The following is a 24,729-nucleotide window of genomic DNA, read 5'->3' as shown; positions in this document are numbered from 1 at the left end:
ACTGCATACTATGCTTTAAATTTCCATGTGAGAAGCATAGGACTACACAGGTGGCATAGTTTAGTACAGTGCCCCTCCAAGTTTCATGTGACAAGAGATAGCAATCACTACTGAAGTTACTCATATAAAACACTAGTCATATGAAATTACTCATCAAAAGAACAAATCTTGCAAAAAGCACATAGTATAAAACAAAATGCATCCGTTGTATCTAGTAGTACATTTCTCTACCTGACTAAAATGCATCTGATAGCAAACAATTCGCTTGTTTTAAGGCGTCAAGCAATCACAAAAACAAGAACAATTAAAGGGCCAAAAGCAGAAACAACACTGAGTTGGCAAAATGTTAATTAGCACCATAATTAATCTCGTCAGTTTTGCACCTCTAATCTTGCAGAAAAAACCACCACTAACTGATCTCTTTTCAGTTTAGTTCCGACATTATTCATGCGTAATAAAAGCTATAGGTACAGAAAAAAAAATTCTAACAAACTCTTATAAACGCTGACGTGCATGCTGAAACCTTGAACTCGTCTTAAGGCGTCAAGCAATCCCAAAAAAACTGACAGAAGATTGCACTTAATTAGTCATCAAAGATCAAATCTTGCAAAAAGCACAACGAACACATCTCCTTTCTGTTGAGGTGAGGTGACACTGAACTTTACGCTCTGAAAACTGAAAGTGCATAACAAAAATCGCCTCTTTAATCATTACGAATAGGCCTAATTCAGCTTGCGTGTTAATAATCTCTTACAAGATTTCACACGAAGGGTAATAATCTTGTCGCCATGTACCAACCGTCGCAACATTTTGCCGCGCTTTTGCGTGGGCGATGCGCCAACTTCCCGCGCTATAAATAGGCAGCCAGTTGAACCGAGTGATCTCATCTTCATCTCGCAGCAGAGTTGGAGACTTTGAGCTCTCAACTGAACCCCAATCTGCGAGGTAACATTGTTCTTCTCATCGCCTCCTAACTAGCTAACAAATTGTTTGATTTCTGTAGTCATAGAGGTTTTTTAGCGTCATTCGTATCCTGCTTAATGCTCCAAACGAGTCAAATTTGTGAGATTTTGGGGATTTGCTAACCGGATAGGGGGATAAAAATCATAAAATTATATAAAAGTCTCGTGTTTGAGTCAGAGTAGTAGTAGCCAAGAAACCAAGAGGTCAAACAGCGAAATCTCGCTGTGTTTCGAGTAGGATTTTGATCTTGAGATAACCTCGCCCTGATTAATTAATCGGTTAATTGGTGTCGTGTTTGATCTCAAAAGCGCAGGTGGGAGGAGGAGGAGGAGATGGACGGGGAGCAAGAGGCGCGGTGGCTGGCGGCGCAGGGGGTCGCCGTCGGCGCCGACCTGGTCGCGGCGGCGCTCCGGCAGCTGGAGTTCCTCGCGGCGGTGGACCGCCGCCGGTGGCTCTACGAGGGGCCGCTGCTCGAGAGGGCCATCCACAGGTACGGTGGATGAACACCCCATCTTCTTCTTGGGATTTCAAGAACACTAGGAGAGATTCTTTTTTTTTTTTTTACTTTGTCAGGGGTCAATCTTGTTTGGTGTGGCTGCTAGATGAATTTCTAGGGCACCTTGAGATGGAAAATTCCGTGAAATTTGTGCGCAACTTCGATGAAATGCTGACTTGCAGGATAGGATATTAGTCAATTTTTCTAGGTGATGAAAAGAAGTCAATCGTGTTTGCTGGGGGCTCATGGATGAATTTCTAGGGTATCTTGAGATGGAAAATTCTGGGGAACTTGTGCCCAACTTCGATGAACTCTTTTACATGATAGAATATTAATCAAATTGACAAATTTAGGACAGAGGAATAATCATCAAGTTGACATTTTTTTTTCTGTTCACCTTTTAGTGCTGGGATATAATAGGATTGTTCTCCATGTTGATCTCTGAGATATTTCTCCTTTGCAATTGACATTGTTTAACCAACCCATATGCCTTGGGTAAAATGGCAACTTGGGTGGTGATGTGAAATGGTATGGTCAAATTGTAGATGAGAAGTGGAGTATAAAATCTCTTGCAGTTGCCACTATGCTAGTTTTTGGACTTGTCTAGAAACTTAACACAGAAGAAAGTGACTATTGCATCAATGTCTCTATCAGGTTGGAATAATGGATAACTTTCTTTTCTGGGTATCATTATGAGATATTTAGGCATTAAGTCATTATCATGTTGCAGTTGCAGTTATGGATGAATCTCTCTATTCTAACCTGTGATTATTGCTCTAAGATTTGATGTTTTTGGTTTTACTGTTATGTTAGGTACAAAACATGCTGGCTTCCCCTCCTTGCCAAGCACACTCAGGCTGCTGTTGTAGATGGGCCTTTAGTTGTCCCTCTTGATTGCGAATGGATATGGCACTGCCATCGGCTTAACCCGGTACTGATCTTCTCCAGGAACTGGATGATAAAATTAAGTCAACTATTTTGAAATATCTAAGTCTAAAGCATCATGTACTGTTTCTGGTCATTCAATGCAGAGAAGTAATCCTCAAAATGTGCATCTTTCAGGTACAATACTTAAAGGACTGCAAGAGATTATATGGCAGAATACTCGACAATAGCAATGTTGAGTCTTCGATTAGAGCAGAATCCAAGCATCAGTCTGAGAAGGTTTGGGCTGAGCAATATCCTAAGGAGCCCTTTGAGCTGGAGAACACAAGCTCTTCTGAGAACTCAATTTATGCAAATGCTGGAGCTGCAGAGGACATATCTTATGATTTGGTCGCAGCTGTTAAAAGACAGTCTTCTTTCTTCTACCAGGTACTAGTTACAGAAATAATCTTCACTGTCATATAATAAAAGTAGTACAGTACTACTGACTGAATCATAAAATCCAAAACATCATTCTTCAACTTTCAGTTGAACCATCATATCATTATAATGAACTGAAAAGTAGTACAGGTGTTAAATGTTATCTAAATTTTGTCAATGATGATCCATACATAAGTAAATGTGATATGTACTCAGAAACTTACCTTGTTTATGTCAGGTTGACACACCAACTATGCATGATCAGCGATTTCTGGAAGAAGCTTTAGCTCGGTACAAAGGGTTCTTGTACCTGATCAAGACGAATCAGGAGAACAAAATGAAACTCTTCCGCGTGCCAACCTATGATGTGGATGTCATGTGGCACTCTCACCAACTGCATCCTGCAACCTACTGCCATGATATGCTGAAGCTCATTGGACGAGTTCTGGAGCATGATGACACCGATGACGATCGATCTGAAGGAAAGAAGCTCGATACTGGATTTTCAGGGACTACCGAACAGTTTGAGAATGCCTTTGGTGCAAGATACTGGAAGGCTGGTGCTATGTACCGTGGCAACTTGCCGTCTCCTGTGACATCCAATCCTCAGATGTTCAGTGGTGAGGTGAATGGTGAATTTAGTGTTGGCAAAGCTGAGTCGCAAATTACCATTCTTGAAACAACAGTTATAGAGGTATGCTACTCTAGTAACACACTACTATCTTTGAATCAATAAGCCACAGAGATATGATGGTTTTTTCCTTTTTACAAAGTCTAGAATGGGATTGAAGGTGGCATGAAGAAATAGTTATTTGATGATATATGATTCAAATTAAGTGTAGAATGTTATACTGCTAGTGTTCTTTCTGAAAATATAACTGATGGAACATCATAGTGAGAGCCTAAATTCAGCAGCTGTTTTACAAAGATTCTTCTACTCAAATTATTTATTGATTTAAATCTTTTTGGTCTTCTGCAGTTATTCTTGCAAATTGTGGACATCAAGAACTTGCCACCTGCAATTCCAAAGGAAAATGTGTACATATGGTTCACAAAGAATCAACCAGATATGTTCATCAGTGATGGTGGCAGGCTGGATATCTCTACAAAAACAGGGAAGTCAATTGGAGCCAGTATCCAATGTGAGCCTACTGGTGAACTCATTCTGACAGTACTGGTTGATCGGACATCATCATCGAAGAAACCCAAAAAGATTGGGAAGGTTTCTATCTCTCTTCAAGAGTTTACATGGTCTGATTCCAAGCTCTCCTTCGAGAGGTGGTTTGAATTGAAACCTCATGACGGGCATGCCAGTTCAACTCCTGTCAGTGTTCGTGTTGCCGCCTCTTCCACTGTCCCAGTGAGAGCTCAGCAGGTGCTAAGCATGGTCAGGACAGAACCCTTCTCTCTTAAGAGTATTCTGTCGCCAAATTCCGTCAAGGATCAAAAGATGAGCTGCTGGACTCGCTTTGTGTACGATTGCAACACGGAACTTATCCGTCTTCAGATTAGGTGATTTTCTGCCCTCCTTGATCCTTCTTCAGATGAATTATTTCATTCAAAAGAAAAGAAATAAACGAACACTTTCTCTATTAACAGAATGGAAAACAGGGGAAAGGCAAGGGAACTATTTTTTTTCCTTTTGCAGCTTTACATGGCATTTATGTGTATTCATTTCAAATGCCACTATTAGATATACATTTACAAAATGTTGTTGTTTGCAATTGGAGCTGATATTCAAGTTATGTAAATTCATTTAACTATTCCACAAATCAAATCCAACATTGTTTTAGCACTTCAGCACTAGTTTTTAGTTCACCTTTTTAGGATCTTTAGGTTGATTACTGAATGGTACTCTTTGTATCAAATCCTTGTTGCTAACGAGTACTGACTCGCCTTCATCTCAGGGATCGGAAGGCAAAGAATGGCATGGTTGTCGCTCGGGAGTTGGTCGGAGTAACAAAGTCATCAAAGAAACCATTTAAGCTAGCAGAGTTCGTGGACAACAAATGGTCACTGAGCAGCTCTAACTTATGCATCACTAATGACATGAAACCAAGCAAGGATGGCTCTATACTCGAGCTCAAATGTGACAACAAAATGGTAAGTGATGCTAATACATTACCTGCACACATAAATCTACTATATATGTGTGTGTGTCCTTGTCTCAAAATGAATGTTCTAATTCTTCTTTGAACAAATCAGATCAAACTCTACCAGGGAAAGAGGCTAGAATTTCAACGGAAGTGCTGCAACAATCATGCAGAGGAGGATGCTTCAGCTATTACTGCTGTAAAGTTCTCTGCTGAACATCCATATGGCAAAGCAGTTGCATTGCTTGACACCAAATCTGAGCTGATAATGGTACACTTCAACTCTTGTCTTTTACCCCAAAAAAAAAAAAGTTTGCTTGTGTACACATCAACTTTATTCTACAAATTTTTTCAGTTTGCTTATATTTCCTAAACAACAAATTACTCATGCTGCATTATATTGCTCTTGCTTTTTCTCTAGGTGAAAGAGGATTGGTTTCTGCTTCCATGGATCGTGTTATCCTTCCTGTCCCAAGACATCAATGTCAAAGACGGTGAGAAGCTGATCCTGATCGGTGGCGCCATGGCTCAGAAGGACGCGATCTCTGAACCTGACACTGCTGCCATGGCGACGTTAGCCGAGACAGTGGCTGCTCCTGCTAACTGCGGCACTTGCGGCACGGCGTGCGGCAGCAACATGGCAGGCGACAAGGTGGTCGCCGCCGCGAGATGCAAGGCCGCGAGATGCAAGGCTGTCGCGGCAGGCGGCGGCGGTCAGACAGAGTCGGCTGGGTGCGGCTCGGGATGCGGCGGCGGCTGTGGCGGCGGTTGTGGTGGTGGTGTTGCCAAGGTCGTTGAGGCCACCAAGGCTGGCGGCGGCGGCGTCGGCGGTGGCCATGGCAAGTCCGGTGGATGTGGCTCGGGCTGCGGTGGTGGCTGTGGCGGCGGCGGGTGCGGCGCCATGGTCGTCGAGAGCTCCAAGGATGATGTCCATGCGAAGTCTGCAGGCTGTGGCTCTGGCTGCGGCGGCGGTTGCGGTGGCGGCTGTGGCGGCGGCATGGTCATGGAAAGCTCCAAGGCTGGCCATGTCAAGTCCGGCGGCTGCGGCTCAGGCTGCGGCGGCGGCTGCGGTGGAGGCTGCGGTGGCGGCGTGGCCATGGAGAGCTCCACCGTTGGACATGCCAAGTCCGGTGGCTGCGGTTCAGGCTGTGGCGGCGGCTGCGGCGGCATGGCTGCCAAGTCAGGCGGCTGTGGTGGCGGCTGCGGTGGCGGCGGCTGCGGCGGTGGTTGCGGCGCGATGCTCAACGCGAGCACCTGAGCGGCGCAGGCAGTTGCGCCGGCGATGTCGCGGCGCGCCATTCTGGACCAGCTGGTGAAGTGTGTCATCAAATCAAATTCTCTGCAAATAAAATTCCGTTTGAAAAAAAAATGAAAAAGGAAAAAAAACTTAGTGCTGTTGGTCATATGCTGCTATTGTAAATAGTACTGTACAATAATAAATTGTAATGTGGCGTGATAATAAGATAAATGAAAAAAAAAAGGAGTGTATCTTCCCTCCAAATCAGAAACATGAGATGTGGGTTAAATATGGGGCATTTGTAAATTTGCTACCGGTTTTTTCAAATTTTACAAGGATACCAGTTCTAGTGGTATTTTTGTAATTTTCTAGTGGCAGTCTTGCAATAACGATCCAAAGTAATGGTAAATTTGCAATTGCCCCGTTAAATTTGGATTATAAGGTGTTAACTGTTAAGAACATGTTTCATCACTGTATTTAGCTGCAAACATAAGAGCAGGTACAATAGCAAGACTATAAGCAAGTTATAAACATATTTTAAAGAGATAAAACAAGAGAGAGAAGAGCAGCGGGCTATAAATCTGTAGCTAGCTGCAACACGGACTCCAAGACGTAATGTGTATATGACAGGTAGGACTAGGTATTAATAGTATAGTAAGCAACTATTGTATTAATTGATTATTACATTGTCTATATATGATTTGGAGCTAATAGTTGGCTATACTATTAAACTTTCTCTAACATGAAAGCTACTTTGAACAGAGATCTACACTACTACTGGAGAATGTAGCAACCTACTCGAAAATGTACCAACCTAGGATATGTGACACATCCTAGAATAACAAATCTGGCATTGCCTCGTATTATGTTTGACGGAGGTACTAGCCAATATTTGAGTGTTTGAAGTCATCAAAAGTTTGATTGTACTATGTAATCATCAGACATCAGGGATCTAAAAGTCCACTTTTTTTTTAATTGGATGTAGTAGCACCTTTCATGATGTAGGGTGATCATTCTATCATCTACTATCCTCTTTTTTCATTTTCCCCCCTTCCTTTTGGCCTCATTTTTCATGAATCATGTTGCAATCAGATGGTTGTAGTCCTCTCCTACCGGTAGTAGCCAGGTCCCCTGCCCTAAACACTGAACAGTGAACTCATGTGGAGCAGAGACTCAGACTGCTTGCTCCTGTACTTAACTGTCTCTCCCTTTTAGTACAAAAGCAGAGTAGCTCAACAGTTTTGAGTAGCCATGCTCGTGAACTGTCCTGCCGATATGGAACTCGGATCAGTATGCCAGTTGTGTGTGTCATACGAAGTTGGTCCATCAGTCCATCTGGTTTGGCTTTTCAGGTGGCTCAGACATCAGAGCCTGCCTGACTCCAAACAGTATGTGAAAATTTTCAAGTGAATAGCCTGTTTTTTTTTCTTTTCATGAACGGTTTTCATGTGAATGATTTTGTGGTAATTATCCAAGGGTGCACACAAATGTATTGTAACTATTGTAAAGAATTTCATACTAAGGAAGTTTTTACTCCCTCCGTTAAAAAAAGTTGTGTTTTTACCTTTTAATTTGTCCATCAATAATGTATTTTTAAGTTTAGGTCCTCATCCACTAGACCTCTTAAAACTACTAATCTTTTTTCCTCGTTTTAGCCATTCAAGCATTAATATTCCTTCGTTTCTCTCTGCATTAATAAAGGGTATGGTAGTTTTTTTAGCCTATATCTTTAACTTTCTAAAACAACATATTTTTTTGGATAGAGGGAGTGCGGAAATAGTACTCCACCATTTAGTATCACGGAAAGTGTGCCGATCAATGGATTTTTCTATTGCTTAAGCAAGTACTATAAGTGTTTAGAGCATGATCAAAAATCGCTCAATACTATTCCAATCCCAAAGGGTTTTTAAGAAAAAAAAAGATCCATCAAAACTCCTAATCAGATTAAAAAAGTTTGGGATTTCAATCCTGTGATTTACGTTCTCCATAAGTGGAGAAGACCTCTCGCTCCCAATCCACCGATCGTGGGCAATTTTCGCACGCTATGGAGATGTCCACTCTAGTAGTCGCTGACTCACACTGCACCAGTCCTCACAAGCTCGTCCGTCGCCAATCCCGACTCGTGCCGCCGTTGGGCGTCATGTGTTGGCCATTTGCCAGCCATCGATTTCATACCATTGCCAACCCGTCATGCAAGAGAATGAGAGAAGGTGTAGAGGAGGAAGAAAAGAGGGATTAACATGTGGGCCCCACCTGTCGGGTTATTATATATGAGAAGGGGAGCGGTTGCCCGTTTTTTTTTTTTTTGAATGAAGAGCGGTTGCCCGTTGGTAGTTTTGTAGGTGATCCCATCTTATATTACAGAGAATCATGTGTTACCTAATCTGTTGGAGTGGAGGATATTTTAGAATCTCAAATCCTAGTTAAAAATCTCCAAAAGGTTATTTAGGGAGGTGATTTATTGGGTATCTCTTGGTAATGCTCTTAAATGCTACCAAAAATATAACATAGGATTAGGTAATGAGATGGAGAAGTGAGTGGAGAGAGAATGAGCTACTCCTTATGCAAAGGGTAACATCTCAAAAAAAAAAAGCAAAGAGGGTAAGGGCACATTTGAATCAAAGGATTTATATAGGAATTTCATAGGATTCAAATCCTATAGGAAATTTCATAGGATTGAAGCTTTCCAAATCCTATGAAATTCCTATGGAAATCCACATTGCATGTGGATTTGGAGGAAATTTAGCAAGAGCTTCAACCTCTTGAAAAATTTTCTCTGAGTCTATCTCTCTCATCTAATTCCTATGTTTTTCCTGCGCTCCAATCAAACGACCATTCCTATGTTTTTCCTGTGTTTTGTAATCCTCTGTTTTACACTTCAATTTCTGTCAGAATCATGTGTTTTTCCTATCCCTCCATTTTTTCAACCCTACGATTCAAAGGGGCCCTAAGATAGCGTGAGAGTGAATTATCAAAAGAAAACTATTGTGGTTGTGTGTTAGCCGCAATATATTATATATTGTAGATGAATAGGCTACACATTTCCTATTAAACTTGCTCTTATATACTCCTTCGTTCCAAAATATAAACATTTATAGGTAGTGAGTTTTTTTAAAAAAACAAAATAGAACGCAGCCGAGATAGCCGTTTGATCCATATCGGACGGTCGGAAATAATCGGTTGACCTTGTGGCCACGGAACATGCAGCTGGTCTCGATCCCGGAGCAGAGAGAGAGACCAATCAAAGTTATCAAACCAACCGCCAGCGCTGATCCGGCTCGGCTGTTGCAGCTCGCGCGCCCCCACCCCTCATTCACTCTCCACCGCACCGCACCGCACCGCGCCCTCGCCACCACGGCGCGTCGCGCCCCCGACGCGCCAGGTCGCCGCTCCCGTGTCGCGCCGCGCCGCGCCCCCACGGCCCCGGTACGCGCGCTCGCTCGTGCGACACGCCGGGGCCGAGGAGAGGAGACAGAGCAAGCGACAAAACGCGCAGGCGATCCCAGAGCGCGCCGCGCCGCGGCCGTGTCGATCCCATCGAACACCTCCTCCTCTCTCTCTCCACCTGTACTACAGGAGTCTCGAGGGCTACTTGTACACACACCCATACTAGAGAAAGAAACAACGAGAGGAAATACAGAGATTGGGAGAGGTTAGCGAGAGAGGTTGGGCAGTAGCCATCATCATCATCAATTCATCTTCTCCAAAAAAAATCAGAGTAGAATCTCATCACTCACGTACGTGCAGCTTCTCTCTCTTTCTCCTTCGCGCGCGTCGATCGCTTTCTCGTCCCCATCATAAAGCAAATGATTCGTTCGCCTCGCCACCCTGCTTTAATTCTCTTCTTCTCCTCCTCCTCCGCCGCCGCCGCCGCCGAATCTTCCGGTAGCTAGATCCCCTCGCCGGCGACGTGCTTGCGTTTCTTGGTGTCGTGACGATCGGGGCGATCCATTTTGTTTCAGGTCAACGCCGGTGATCCTCTCCGATGGGGTCGTTCAAGGGGCACGTGCTGCCGGGGACGCTGTTCCTGGCGGTGGGGGCGTGGCACGAGTGGGCGGCGGCGGCGAGGTTCGCCGCCGACCCGCGCGGGTTCAGGCTGCGCGCCTGGAACCCCGTGGACGTCGGCGGCGGCGGCGCGCCGGCGTGGCTCCCCGCCCACCTCGAGCTCTACGTCATCGCCGGCGGCGCCTTCCTCGACATGTGCGTCGAGGTGCTCTACTCCACCCACCTCCACATCTTCGCCGACGGCGGCATCAACCCCGCCCACCTCAACGACCTCGAGCACGGCGGCATGCTCCTCATGTTCTTCCTCTTCGGCATCCTCGCCCTCCTCTCCCAAAAAACCAGGTAACCTAGCATGATCAATCCACTCTTCTTCCCTTGCTCATATTGATTTCCTAACATGATCAAATTTTCGTCTGTTTATTCATGCTATGATCATAATATTTTTTTTCAACTTTTTATTTAATTTTTTTAATTCATAATTTGATCGAAATTTCTCTATTTTTTTTTCTTTGTCATGATATGGTCAATGTTCATCCTTTTCTTGTTCTTATCAAAGAATAATCCATTTTTCTCTCCAATTGAGAACGACGACGACCACCAATCCACTCCTCTTCCTTGCTCATCTTGACTTCCTAATATGATCAGAATTTCTTCTTTTTATTCATAATTTGATAAAAAAAAATCTTTTGTCGTGATATGATCATTATTCATCTATATCTTGCTCGGATCAAATTCCACAACAAAAAAACAAACTGTATCACGTTTTTTCACTAACTCAGAAGCCATTTGCCTCTCCAAATAATTGAGACGCTTTGTGTTGGAATAAAGTGTGCGTGATCAAAGATTTCCAGAGCTTGATTACTAGCAGCATCTTTTCAGTTGGGTTCTTCTTGAGTACATGTGGGACATGAGGAAAAGGGGTTGATATGTTTGTTGGAATAGTTGGTTGGGGCAGGAATTGTCAAGCCCTTCCCTTCCCCCTTGTGGCTCATTGATTTTGACTATTGGGGTGTCGCATCCTGAAAACGTCACTGGGACAGACAATGCAGAGGATTGGCTGGTCCAGCCTAAGCCATGTGTCCATTCTAATTCTAAACTCTCATGCTGGTCCAAGTTGGCAGGTGCTAGTTTCACATCACTCCAAATGGCACATTGCAAATTTGCAATTCTCCTTTTTTTGCCAAAGAACAAACAACCTTTTTTACACACTGTTGTTTAGTTTAACCTTTTTTTTTAAAAAAAAAACTCATTGGTGCATGAAAGGAGCTTCATGGGTTCAACACCCAGTCAGTATATATTAAGGTAGTTAGGTGGCAATAGTTTACTATTGAGTTAAATAAACTAATTGGGTGAAGACATCAATGGATTGATTCTTCTCTGAGCCCACAGCTTTAGCAAGAAGTCAAAATTCACATGGATGGAGCAGAAGTTTACCGGTTACCACTGTTTCCTCTGATCTTCCTCTTGGAGATCTTCCTCTTCTCTTTTTATTTAACCCTTTTTGTAGATAAAAGTGTTGAGGTGGGGTCAGGGAGAAGTGCATTCCTCCTGCAAGTGCAATTTGCAAATGGCCAAATGCAATCTGACTCTGTTTTGCATTTGATTGTTGGGGGGGCCCTGTTGTGGTCTGAATGGAATTCTTGTGTGACCTTTTCACCTCCAATCATATTGCTGTTTTGTTTTATCTTATCCTTGCAGCCATTGTTGTTATCAAAAAGGTAGTTATGTTCCCCCCATTGTAAGTACAGAGAGTGACCATCAACAGTTTCAGTGCAATGGTCTAGAGTAAAGGCCCCATTTGCATCTCAGAATATCTGTACAAATTGAACTGTTTCCTATGAAATTTCTGTGTTTCAAACATGACATTGAGAACGAGCGCCTGGTTCAAATGCGAATTGAACTGTTTCGTGCTAAATTCTTACATTTCAAACATGGCATTGACAATGTGAGACATTTTGAATGAAAGGGATTCACTGCAAATTGGAACACTTTCTCTAGTTTCTTTTTTCATGAAATTCCTATGTACTGAAAATTTGTAAGATTTGGCATCTAGGAAAATCCGCGCAAATTGAACTGTTTCTCGTGAAATTCTTCTGTTTCAAATATAACACTGATAAATAAGGGCCCGTCTCGAATGCAAGAAGGAACAATTTCTCCGAGTTTTTTTTATCTCTAAGGGTTGTATTTTCTCCTGCTCTATTCAATGAAAACACTCTAGTGCTGTTTTTCGTTCATAAAAAAATTCTCCAAGTCTTTTGTGAAATTCCTATTTCTGAAAAATTTACAGTGTTTATCTGAAAATTTACACTGTTTTGGTGATGGGTTTGCAGGTACCTGCCGTTGCCGGAGGGGGCGCTGTGCCTGGTGGCGTCGACGGCGTTCATGGCGGAGCTCCTCCTCTTCTACTTCCACTCCACCACCCACCAGGGCCTCGAGGGCTACTACCACTACCTCCTCGTCGTCGTCGTCGCGCTCTGCGTCGCCACCACCGTGCTCGGCGCCCTCCTCCCCGCGAGCTTCCCCGTCGACATCGCCAGCGGCGCCGCCATCGCGCTCCAGGGCCTCTGGTTCTACCAGACGGCGTTCACGCTCTACGGGCCCTCGCTGCCGGCGGGCTGCCGCCGCGACGCCGACGGCCACATCGACTGCCACACCCACGCCGCCCAGGAGCGCGCCGAGCAGCTCGCCAACTTCCAGCTGTTCGGCCTCGTCTTCCTCGTCTGCGCCTACGCGCTCGGGTGCTTCGCCGTCGCCGCGGCGAGGCACGGGCACCCCGACCTGGCCACGATGCACGCCAAGCACGTCGCCGCCATGGAGGCGCAGCTCGCCGGCGCCGGCGCCGGCGAGAGGGACAGGTTCGTCGGCTCTGCGCTGCCGCTGGAGGACACCGCGATCTAAGTGAGCGGGCTCGCCGGCGACGTCGCTGTCCGTCGTCGCCGCCGTCTTCTTGGATTTGGGTATAGGAAGAGGAAGAAGAGTGCATGTGACACGTGGCAGGGGCAGTTCAGAGTTCAGAATTCGGAATTTTCAGATCATGAAACGATCGAAGAGTAGGAGGCTGCAGATTAATTGGGATTAACCACAATAGGGGATACAAAATTCGTGGAAACTTTGATTTGATCAGTTGCTTGATTGATCCTTTTTGTTGTGATTACGTGAGGGTTTATATTTGGATTACGATTTTTCCTCTGATCGGTGCAGAGGTTTTGTCTTGTACATCAAATTGGTTACTGGGTTATGCATACGACAGCATTATGGATGAACAGCATATAATTAGAAACTGTTTTTAGACATGTTCTTTGTACTTTGATGTGATCATACGGCTTGTTTGGTTGGAGGGAGTTAGTGATGAGGAATGGGAGTTTATGATATCTAGGAGTTTAAGTCTGTAGTTTGGTTGAAAGACTTAGGAATTTGAGGGGGTTTGGGATAGGAAATTAAGAGGTTTAATTCCCACCAATCTCTTACCTGGGGGAGGTCTGTTAATTCATGAGACTTGTAGGGAATTCGATGTGAATCCAAACACGGAATGGGGACTAACAATGTAACTCCCATGACCAATCCCACCATCAACTCTCTCCTTAAAACTCCCATTCCTCTCTTCTCTTCTCTTGCCAAACAGGCCAATAGGTCCATTCAGATTGGCAACCCGTCTTGCTCCTGTGCAATGTATAATTGTACATTGGCTTGTTTAATTTGTTGCTGAAATTAACCTTATCTGACACACTTTGGAGTTTCCAAACTTTAGCAATGTTGGATGTGTGTAGTTTGTAGCCTAACCAAAATTTAGTAGTGTTTGTATGAGAAGATACTTTTGAAAATACCAAAATTTTGGTAAAGTGACAATGACAAAAGTTTGCTTAGTTTGTTACCCTAACAATTCTTGGTTATTACGAAAGAATTGGTAGGACTGAAAGTGGTGGTAAAGTGAAATTGGTAGAGTTGTGGTTTATTTCGAATTTAGAACTTTACATTCGGAATCAATTTAGGGCCAACTTTTGTCACTTTGCTTTGCCTTTTAAACTGTCCAAGTAGAAGTACAAAAATTCGTCTTCAGATCCGTGTAATTTCGGGACATTTTATTGTCACTTTCTTCACTTAGCTTTCCCTTTTAGACTGTTAGAGAAGTATAAAACTTGGGAAAAAAAGGAATAAGTTCCCTTGAGGTCCCTTAACTCGACGAGTTCAATTTGCATCCTAGAACCATAATACCAGATACAACGGATCCCTCAACTGTCAAAACCGGTATAATATAGGTCACATGACGGTTTAGACAGTGGTTTTGATTTCGTGACACCTACGTGGCTAATTTGACTCGGTTTTCATCTGACGCAGCATATGAAACAAAATTTAACAATTTTAAAAATAAAACAAAATATATGGACCCACATGTCAGTCAAATAATAAGATAAAAAATAGTGGAGCCCACATATGGGCCTCATGTCCTCCCCCTCATCCTCTCTCTTCTCTATCTCTCCCATTCTCCTTTTCCCTCTTCCCCTTCTCCTTCCTCGGATGCAGCCGGCACACCAACGAGCGAGAGTGGAGGCACGGCGGAGGCGTGGGGATGCCAAATCGACGGGGAAGAGGTGGGCACTACCTCCACTATTGAGCATGTGGGCGTCATGGTCCACCGACGAGCGTGCGAAGAGGAGGACGAGGCGGGGAGGCCAGTGAGGGAGGGGGGTAGGTGGGCAGGGAGGTGGCGGCGAGGCCGGCAAGCTCCTCCTAAGTCCAAATCCATCATTGCTGACACCACCTCCAACGCGCGAAGAGGGAGGAGGCGGGGAGGCTGGAGTGGGGGCGGGGATGGAGCATCATCCGGCCTGCACGGCCTACCGCACCCCGGCCATGGTAGGAAACCATGTTTGTCGTCGCCGCCACCATCATCGGGATCTGGATGCGCCACCCGTCGGCCAGGTTGCCACGTCACATCTTCCACCCCTACTCCAACCGGGTCACCGCTGGCATCGTCCTCCACAGCTTTGGCGCCCCCAACTACGCCGCTCCACTACCACGCCGTCCTCTCTAGATCTTGGTTGCCGACGCTACTCCGGGGGGACCCACGTCGATATGCTTCGCCCATCGCTCTCGCCACCCCCTCTACCTCGCCTCGTCGCCCACTGAGCCACTAGCCTCGTCCCCTTTGCCGTACCTCCGCATTCTGCATGGGTCCTCAACGTTGCTGGACCCGACCGTCGCCACCATCGACCAGAGGGACCACCTTCACCGACCTCGCCGCGTTGTTCCTCCACCCCTTCACCATTTTCGTCGGGCGTCCTCACCGTCGAGGAGAAGAGATAGGTGAGGGGAGAGAGATGAAGAGATGGGAGATGGGGAGAGAGGAGGAAGGAGATGAGGGGAGTGAGAATGACATGCGGAACCCACGTGGGTCCCACCTTTTTTTAATTATGTTTTTGTTGCAACCGACATGTGGGTCTATGGTTTTTATTATTTTCCAAATCAAATTGCCATGTAAGCTCTACGTCAATACCAAGTGGGATGAAGACCTAGTCAAATTAGCCACGTAGATGTCATGTCAACTAAAACCAGGAACAATATCACCGAGGGATCTAGTTTGCGCTGGTTTTGTAAGTTGGGGGACCGTTGTATCTGGTTTTTTTGTTTCAAATGACCAAAATCGGATTAGGTGTCAAGTTAAGAAACCTCAAATGAACTTATTTCAAAGAAAAATTGTACCGGCCTAGTTAGGCCCAATTCGATATGGGGTGCGGCAGGTAACAGTGTGGCTAGCAGCATAGACATGATCACTGACCCTTGTCGCCCCGCTGATTGTCCTCCGCACCAATCGTCTCTCCGTCGGCGCGGTTGTTGCATCTCGCGATGGCAGCCCTTGTCCTTGTACAAGGTCTTTTCTCCTCTCTCACCCAGAAGTCCATTTTACCTTCCTCCTTTTAATTAATTTTAAAATATTAAACCTTCGAATCAAATTTTAACATACTAAATGAACTTATGTGAAAACGTTGTAAAAAAAATTAAAGTTGTATAACTTACTGAGATCTACCAATCTTATTTTTGTTATTTCTCCATCTGAGTTTGATTGATCTATACAAAATTTGAATTTCAAATTATGACAACTTCAAATAACATTTTTAAATACTAAATGATTTCAACTAAAAAAGTTATCAACAACAAAGTTGTATAACGCATCAATATCTATAACTTTTGTTTTGTTCATTTTGCTATATGACTTTGTTATAATAATTTGAATTTGAATTTCAAATTATGGCAACTTCAAACAATATTTTCAAATACTAAATGATTTCAACTGAAAAAGTCATCAACAACAAAGTTTTGGTTAATCTTTGTTATCTATATACAAGTCATCATCAACAAAAGATTTTAGAACTAATCTTTGTTATCTATATACAAATTTTGGTTAAACTCATAAAGGAACTTTACTATAGTGTAAACACTTTAGTGACTAAAATTCTTAGATAACTTTGTTATCTATATACACATTTTGGTCAAACTCGTAAATGAACTCTACTATAGTATAAACTCTTTAGTGATAACTCTTGTTAGGTCCATACAGTGACTTTTAAAATTAATATATGAGCAATTGTCAATTCTTATATTGCAAGTATACTGGTAACTAGCATTAGTAACACATATTATGTGCTACGACAGTTCTTCCTGTAATACTGTACTGTTTCACATTAGATGTAGTATGTGTTACAGCCTTTCGTGTAACGCATGCTTTGTGCTACTGTGGTATTCTCATGTAACATATTTCTTTATGTGCTACAAGTTTATGTTATAATAGCCCTGTCATGTAGTAGTGAAGTTGGGGAAATAGAAATTCAGAATCAAAGTTCAGACGCAACATGAATACATGATGGCCTGGAAAACTACCCAACCCAACCCAACCAATCGACCTTGCAGTGCACAACATTGAAATTTGGAAACTACCGCCACATCAAATTCAAATTGCAATTCAAACTTACTAGCATGACACGCAAAGCAGGCGCAGACGACAGCATGCACCATCATGCATGATTACCATTGCAAGAATCCTTCATATACTTATTTGTTGTTTTCCATACCAGAACATATTTTATGAAACACATAATTAACACTCAAGTTTCTCAGATCAAGTCCACCGAACTTTTAACATCAGGTCAATATATATGTAAACCTCGTAATTCCAAATGCAACAGCCAGCAAAAAATCAACGAGATGGATGCACCTCCATAATACTAGTAATAACTCTAAAAGAATTGTTGGCCATTGTTGCTTGTCTCCATCTTAACCTACACATCTGGTCAGCAATTTCTGAAGCATATGACCAAACCCCAAACACATCATCCTCAGACCTGTAACAAACTAAAAATAGCTCAGACAACCGTTCACGAAACTAGACTGCAACTAATACAAGGCTTATAATGCAAGATTGGCATGGCTGCAACAATTACAGACATCATGCAAATAATTAAGATCAAAGTAATGAGCTTTGTAGTAAACACACAATAAAAACCATCTGTCCCTGTACACAAATCAAAGGAACATGCAACAGGAAAATACCTTCTAGTTTTTAGGCAGTACCTCTTAAGCCAAATCTTCACATGAAAAAAAAATATGCAAACCTGAATGAATTGGAGTATGTTAAAACAGTAATGAATACATATGCCAAAACCTAACAATCTATCAAATTGATGAATCATGCTCAACAGGGCATCTTCATAACCGCCAAAGAAAAACAATAAATAGACCACACAACTAGGGAGGATCAATGATCAACACAATATAAAAGCAAATATAGATACACTAATCCATGTACATGGATCATAGTCGTATTAAAGAGTGTTACATTGACCAAGCCCAATTAACTTAATTAGCTGCATACACATTGCACCTTGCACCTTGCACCTTGCATTGGAGATGAAGTTTCAATTTTCACATAAGTTAGAATCCCAATTAGAATCATTATTGGATGAAGTTTCAATTTGCACATCAGTTACAGTTACAATCATAGCCCACCCATAGGTGAGGTCGGTCCATGTCGGCACACCGACACACAGGTGAGCCATGTTTACCAGGAGTAACAAGTTCTTAAAGCCTTAAACTACAAAAATGCTTCAACCCGGTCGTCCGATCTTGAGAAAAAAAATCGGACGCCTCTTACTGTGATTTTGCTGCATGCAGCCTTTGTCAGATCCTCTCTCTGTTACATATACTTCCTTTGTGGGTATTAATATGCATGAAAGAGAGATGACACGAGGTTACTTGCATGTACATAACACACTTTTAGCAAACTTGAAAATGATTTTTCTTCTAAATTACTCATCCAATCTACAATCCGATTACACCATTTTATTCGTTACAATTAAATCTTTACAACAAGATCTCACATGACTATATTATAATAAAAAAATACACATGTTTTAACCAATTAAACTTAATGTTTCACATATGAAAATTAGATGTTTCAGCTGAAATTCTATTATGTCGCACAAATTTATTTAGTGTCACGATGTATATATCTTTCTTTAATGTATCTCATAGTGCTATTTGTATGTTTTAGTAAGTAGTTTATTGTGTTTCACTGGTTTATTTGTAAATGTTGCATATATGTTGGTTGAGTGTTTCAATAAGTATCCACTAGTGTACTCACAATGTTCCACTAAAAATGTTTCACCTAGTATACTCACAATGTTTATGTATAGATCTAATATTGCAGTGAATTAAAAAAATCTTTTGCAACAAATCACCCACATATTATGGAAATCATCTATTAAGAGAATTCATTTTATTTTTTGTTCCACCAAAAATGTTTCACTTTATATAGACCAAATGTTGCAGTGACTTGAAACATTCTTTCGCTATTTAGTGAAACATTGTTTTTATATAAGGTGAAACAACGTCCGGTTTAAACGATTGAAACATTTTCGATTTACCTAGTGAAACAATTCCGATATACTTGGTGGAACAACGTGCAACATTTAAAAATAATTTAATAATAAGCTAATTTTTTTTCACCGGAATATATCCATGTGTGGTCTTGTTTTAAAGATTTAATTGCAACGAATTTAATGGTATAATCGGATCATGATTTGGATAAATAATTTAAGAAAAAGAGTAGTTTAAAATATTTTTGCATGCATGCATGCTTGATGATGTTGGATGGCTGATGGCGTGCGCGTGAATCGGACGGCTCTTGGATGCGTCCGATTTTTCGTCTCGCTCCGTACGTCCGACGCGTAGCGCTCTCCCTTAAACTAGCGTAAGTCGGAACTTGTCTTGCTCCAGCCTGAGGAGTTGTACAATATGTCAACCTTCATGCAAATTGAGATTAGTAAAGCTAGCTTCATCCTGTCCAAGACGCAATTTTCACATATACTGTTGGACATTAAACTAACATAAAAGAAAATCTACACCTTCAATCCTTCCTAAAAAGTACTGTAGAATCGTAACAAAACAAAAATGCGATTTTCTATATATATATATATATATATATATATATATATATATATATATATATATATATATATATATATATATATATATATATATATATATATATATATAAGGATAGATACCAATGGACAGTCAACTAACATAAGAGAAAATATATGCCTCTAATCCTCCCTAGAACTCATAGAACCAAAACAAAGAAGGAAAATATTTTATCATCTCAAACGATATATCATCCTTTGACAGCAACTTTCATCCTTCTCCTCCTCCTTCTCATCCACATCCTCACTGCAATCATCATCTTCCTCATCAATGAATTCGTTCGCCCAATCATCACCACCGCATTTACATTCGTTCGCATCAACGCAGTCACACAAGAGATCATCGTCGTCATCGTCGTCGCTCTCGTTGTATCTGCCGAAGAACGCCCTGCAAATGGTGGTCATCACCTCGCCGGTTTCCTCGACGACCGCGTACCCGTGCTCCGGGTGGCGCTTCTCCGCGATCATGGCCTGGCACTCCACGAACTTGTCCTGCGACGCGTCGAACACCGCCGCCGCCGCGAGCTCGGCGGCAATCAACTCCTCGCGGAACTCCGGCGACACCCACCACAATCGCTCGCCGCCCGTGGCTGGCGGCATGGGGAACCTCCTCCGCCGCAGCGCCAGGATCTTGTCGACCAACGTCTTCGTCAGCAGCATCGTGCCCTCCGGTAGTAGAGGCCCCGTGTAGTAATCGGCGGAGCCGCCGTCGTCACCCCCCTCCAGGATGTCGGCGATCACCTCGTCGAGATCGTCGGAGTCGGATTCGGATTCGGACTCGCCGGCGGCGGAACCCGATTCCTCGTCTTGGCTGGCGACGTTGGTGCAGGGCGGCTCCGTCGAATCGGGCAACGCCGCCGCCTCCTCCTCCGCCGTGATGGCGCACTGATTGAACTGGGACTCCAAGGCGGGCATCTCGCCGTCGACGGCCATGGGTGGATGATTTCGCGGCGGAATCTTGGATTCGTTTTCAAGATTTAGCAGCAAGGGGTGGCGCCGGTTATAAAGGCGGAGGCAGTTCAGGTACGAGACGGAGTCGCGTTCGCGTCCAACTGCGCAACCAGCGACGAGAGATGAATTGGGCCCAACTAGGCCGGTACGATTTTTCTTTCCGATAAGTTCATTGGAGGTCCCTTAACTTGACCCCGAATCCGATTTTGATCCTTCGAATCGAAAACCAAATAGAAACCAAATAGAATGGTTCCCCAACTTACAGAACCAGTGTAAACTATGTCCCTTGACGGAATTGTTCCCGGTTTTGACCGACATGACATCTACGTGGCTAATTTGACTAGGTTTTCGTCCCAACGTGGCCCTTACATGGCAATTTGATTGGGAAAATAATAAAAACCGTAGACCCATATATCAATTACAACAAAAACATAATTAAATAAGGTGACCCACGTGAGTCCCACATGTCATTCTCACTCCCCTCCCTCCTTCCTCCTCACTCCCCATCTCCCCTCTCTTCATCTTTCTCCCCTCACCTCTCTCTTCTCCTCGACGGTGAGGACGCCCGACGAAAATGGTGAAGGGGTGGAGGAGCGACGCGGCGAGGTCGGTGAGGGCGGTCCCTTTGGTCGATGGTGGTGGCGGTCGAGTTCAGCAACATCGAGGATCCATGCAGAATACTGAGGTAGTGAAAAGGTTTATTATTGTAGTACTCCATTTGACCAACATAAAAAATTGAAAGTAGATTTGTATTGCATTAATATTCAAAGGCCGAAGTAACTGATGCATGCGGCGTTCTTTGGGTCCTCGACCCCAAGTCCACACCATCTCTCTACCTGCAGTAGCCTCGAGTCCTCGACGCGGCCGCAGCTGCTGTCTCACAGCGAAGGCGCCAATGCATGGGCCTACATGATTACTCCCTCCGGTTTTATATTAATTGACGCTTTGAACAAGATTGAGGTCAAACTTTAATAACTTTGACCATCAATAACTTTATAAATATTTAGTTTAAAAGAACTAGAACAACATATATAGATTTGTCTTTTAAAGCACTATAATAAAAGTAAACATGTATTTATTTATTATATATATTATAATAAAAAAATAAGGTCAAAGATATATCTCGTAGACCATATCATTGTCCAAAACGTCAATTAAAATGAAACCGGAGGGAGTACTACTTATTGAACCATTGAAGGAATCAAAAGGAAGAGGGGAAGACCAATGCAAAAATGTCTTTGTGATATTATTTGGTACTCTCAAGGTTTATTTTTAATTAGGTAGAATTAATCTTTGTTACATATAGAAGGAGTTTTCTCTAAAAACAATTTGGCATGTTCATCAGCATTTTGGGATGGGTTTGCACCACAAAGCCAACCCCAACTGACGACGATTAGTTTTAGACGGTTTGGGTCACCGGGTATGATAGGTTAGACCGCTTGGTCTTTCAAATCGTTTGACGGGAACACATCAATCAGAGAAAAGAAGGGAGACAACTATGGATGGGTAGTTTGCGATAACCCGCGCGATAAGCCACTGTAACCAGGGTCTTCGACTTCAAAAGAAAGAAAATTGCAGGGAATAGAAAACCACAATTAACCTCATATTTGACAACAATAGAAATAATTATGATGTCCACGACAACACGACTACAAAGATTATACTTATAGTGTCCATAATGTAATGTTCAAGAGCACCAAACCATGATTTTGAAGCAACACAGCCTAGCAGTTATGCCAAAATATGGAGTTAACTTAGCATTTTCATAAATTTATATCATGAGGTATCATTACAAATCTTGCACTACTTCTAGAATTCTTTGGGGATTTTTTTTCTTTTTTTTTCTAAAATTTAAATTTAAATAAGATTTATCAATTCCTACGTGCAGTCCGCGGTAACCGCACGGTTACTAATTATAGTTTGAGAAATCCCGGTGTGTTCTGCCTACCGTCATTCACCAAGTCACCATCATTTACAATGCAAGCACGACAAGGAGGTGGATGGAGTGTGCAACGACACAGACGATGACGACCACAACATGAACCCTAGAATGGTGTGGTTCTCCTCCTCCTCGAATGGCCGGACCCCGGTCGATAAGCATAGCGAGGCGCTCAATCTGATCACACCAGCGACAACCAGGAGACATCGCCGATAGCCATGTCAGTAGCACTAGGTTTGAACAATTGAACTTCGAACAGGTTGTGATGGACTAACCCAACTAGAACCGTGTAGAACCAGCAGCTGTGGTTTAGCGACCCGGTTTTGAACGGGTAGGCTGGTTTTGAACCATGTACAGTAAGCGGCATACATAAGATGTGCTTTTCAGGGATGCGGGTAGATTATTCAATTCTAGATAAAAATATATCATATTTAACTATCATAAAAATAATTAGGATGCATTATACTCCCTCCGTTTTTAAATATTTGATGTCGTTGATTTTTTTAAATATGTTTGACCATTTATCTTATTTAAAAAATTTTAATAATTATTAATTATTTTCCTATCATTTGATTCATTGTTAAATATACTTATATGTATACATATACATATAGTTTTGTACATATTTCACAAAAGTTTTTAATAAGACGAACAGTTAAACATGTACTTAAAAAGTCAATGGTACTAAATATTTAGAAACGGAGAGAGTATATCTTTCGTAATTTTTGTTCTGGTTCCCTTGCTGGTTCTAGAGACACAATCCAAATATGATATTGCTTGCCTTTTTCAATAGCCACTCCCTTCTAGGGAAACAGGCGAAGGGAGAGTGAAAAGAAAAAAAAAGCACACGAACCTACTTGGAGTCGTTCACGTGATGGCTGAAGTCTGAACTCTGAAGAGGATCGATGAGCCAGCGCACCGAGCAACATACTGTACATATGGTCCTCTTGTCTGACGAATACTCTGAAGAGTATTAGGTAGGCAGTAGGCTGCCGTGCCGCTTGGAAAAGCATGACGTGATTATGCATATGATAGTATGATACTGTATGTCGTTTACGCAGTGCGACGGAGCGACCTGGATTTTTTTCAAATTTTCTTTCCCTTGTGAAAACATATTGTGTGTGTACATATATATATATATATATACAAACGAACTCCACAGCGAATTTCATCTTAACTAGACCTATAGCAATAATAAGATTAAAATATATTCCACCCGTTACAACACACGGACATTTTTTCTAGTAAATCATCATATTTATAAATAGCACCAATATCAAGGCAAGAAAGTATCATTTATTATGAAATTTAACCTCATTGATAAGGTGTTGTGTTATTTATTATGAAATTTAACCTCATTGATAAGGTGTTGTGTTAGGGATGCATATAGGCAACGATGCCATTTAATCTTGCACATATAAATGAATAGACATGTAATAATGGTATTTACTCATGCACACATAAATTGATAGACATGCAATGATATCATTTACTTCTGCACAAATAAACGAATGGCCACCAGTTAGATAATGATCAATCTAGGAAAACCTCAAAAATCTTAGGCGATTTACTTCTGCACAAATAAACGAATGGCCACCAGTTAGATAATGATCAATCTAGGAAAACCTCAAAAATCTTAGGCGATGATCAAATTGGGATAGAGGTAGTATTTATATCGAGGACCCTAGGACAGTAAGATTTATCTGAATACTAAAGTTACACGTTCACATTCTTCACATATATATATTGTGAATGAGAAATTGTATTACAATGCATTAAATACATATGCAAAATCTAAATCGAATTATAACTAGCTATATATACCTACTTTCAGCTGATTCTACCAATTTTAAAGGCATATACGTACAAGTTAATAATTTATCATAAGTTGTTGTTTTTCTTTATTATGGCACCACCAATCACAAGTGATGCCCATGTTTGTCACATTTATCTAAAAAAAACATCATAGCTGTAGGTCTTGTTATCATTATCTTCTGAGTGAGAGCGGTTTGCATCTCATATGTACATGAAATAGACAACATATTAGCATCATAGTCATTTGGATTTTGGACTCATATTATAAATATGTAAGCACGTTTCTTTTCTCCACTTCTATCATTCTATGGAAAGCACATTGCCAGTTAAGTACGCAAGCACTATGCAATTTAGTGTGGCTGATTCCCTCTTCCACCAGATCAAGTAATATTCTTGGCAGTTTAGATTCCTTTGTTTTTGTTATGTACTCTTCGACAATTTAGGGTTTG

At 42.4% G+C, this 24,729-nt stretch overlaps 2 protein-coding genes across 4 annotated transcripts; both read left to right on the top strand.

Annotated features, from left to right (window-relative positions):
• Window positions 1–820: 820 nt before the first annotated feature.
• On the top strand, window positions 821–6,365 carry LOC127755040 (glycine-rich domain-containing protein 1-like). Of its 2 annotated transcripts, none has more exons than XM_052280673.1 (9): window positions 821–945; window positions 1,277–1,453; window positions 2,273–2,390; window positions 2,522–2,773; window positions 3,003–3,458; window positions 3,744–4,276; window positions 4,672–4,867; window positions 4,970–5,128; window positions 5,279–6,365. In XM_052280673.1, the coding sequence occupies exons 2-9, from the start codon at window positions 1,296–1,298 to the stop codon at window positions 6,113–6,115; spliced, it is 2,709 nt and encodes a 902-aa protein (XP_052136633.1). In that variant the 5' UTR covers window positions 821–945; window positions 1,277–1,295; the 3' UTR covers window positions 6,116–6,365. The 2 variants fall into 2 exon arrangements, with proteins under 2 accessions (XP_052136633.1, XP_052136634.1); XM_052280674.1 differs by having other exon boundaries at window positions 921–945; window positions 1,272–1,453.
• Window positions 6,366–9,393: 3,028 nt separating this feature from the next.
• Window positions 9,394–13,403, top strand: LOC127753713 (uncharacterized). Of its 2 annotated transcripts, XM_052279139.1 has the most exons (3): window positions 9,394–9,831; window positions 10,057–10,441; window positions 12,430–13,403. In XM_052279139.1, the coding sequence occupies exons 2-3, from the start codon at window positions 10,080–10,082 to the stop codon at window positions 12,995–12,997; spliced, it is 930 nt and encodes a 309-aa protein (XP_052135099.1). In that variant the 5' UTR covers window positions 9,394–9,831; window positions 10,057–10,079; the 3' UTR covers window positions 12,998–13,403. The 2 variants fall into 2 exon arrangements, with proteins under 2 accessions (XP_052135099.1, XP_052135098.1); XM_052279138.1 differs by lacking the exon at window positions 9,394–9,831 and having other exon boundaries at window positions 9,838–10,441.
• Window positions 13,404–24,729: the final 11,326 nt, after the last annotated feature.

The sequence above is a fragment of the Oryza glaberrima genome, chromosome 11, assembly GCF_000147395.1.
Source record: "Oryza glaberrima chromosome 11, OglaRS2, whole genome shotgun sequence".
Lineage (NCBI taxonomy): Eukaryota > Viridiplantae > Streptophyta > Magnoliopsida > Poales > Poaceae > Oryza > Oryza glaberrima.
This window is presented reverse-complemented; position numbering and strand designations above follow the sequence as displayed.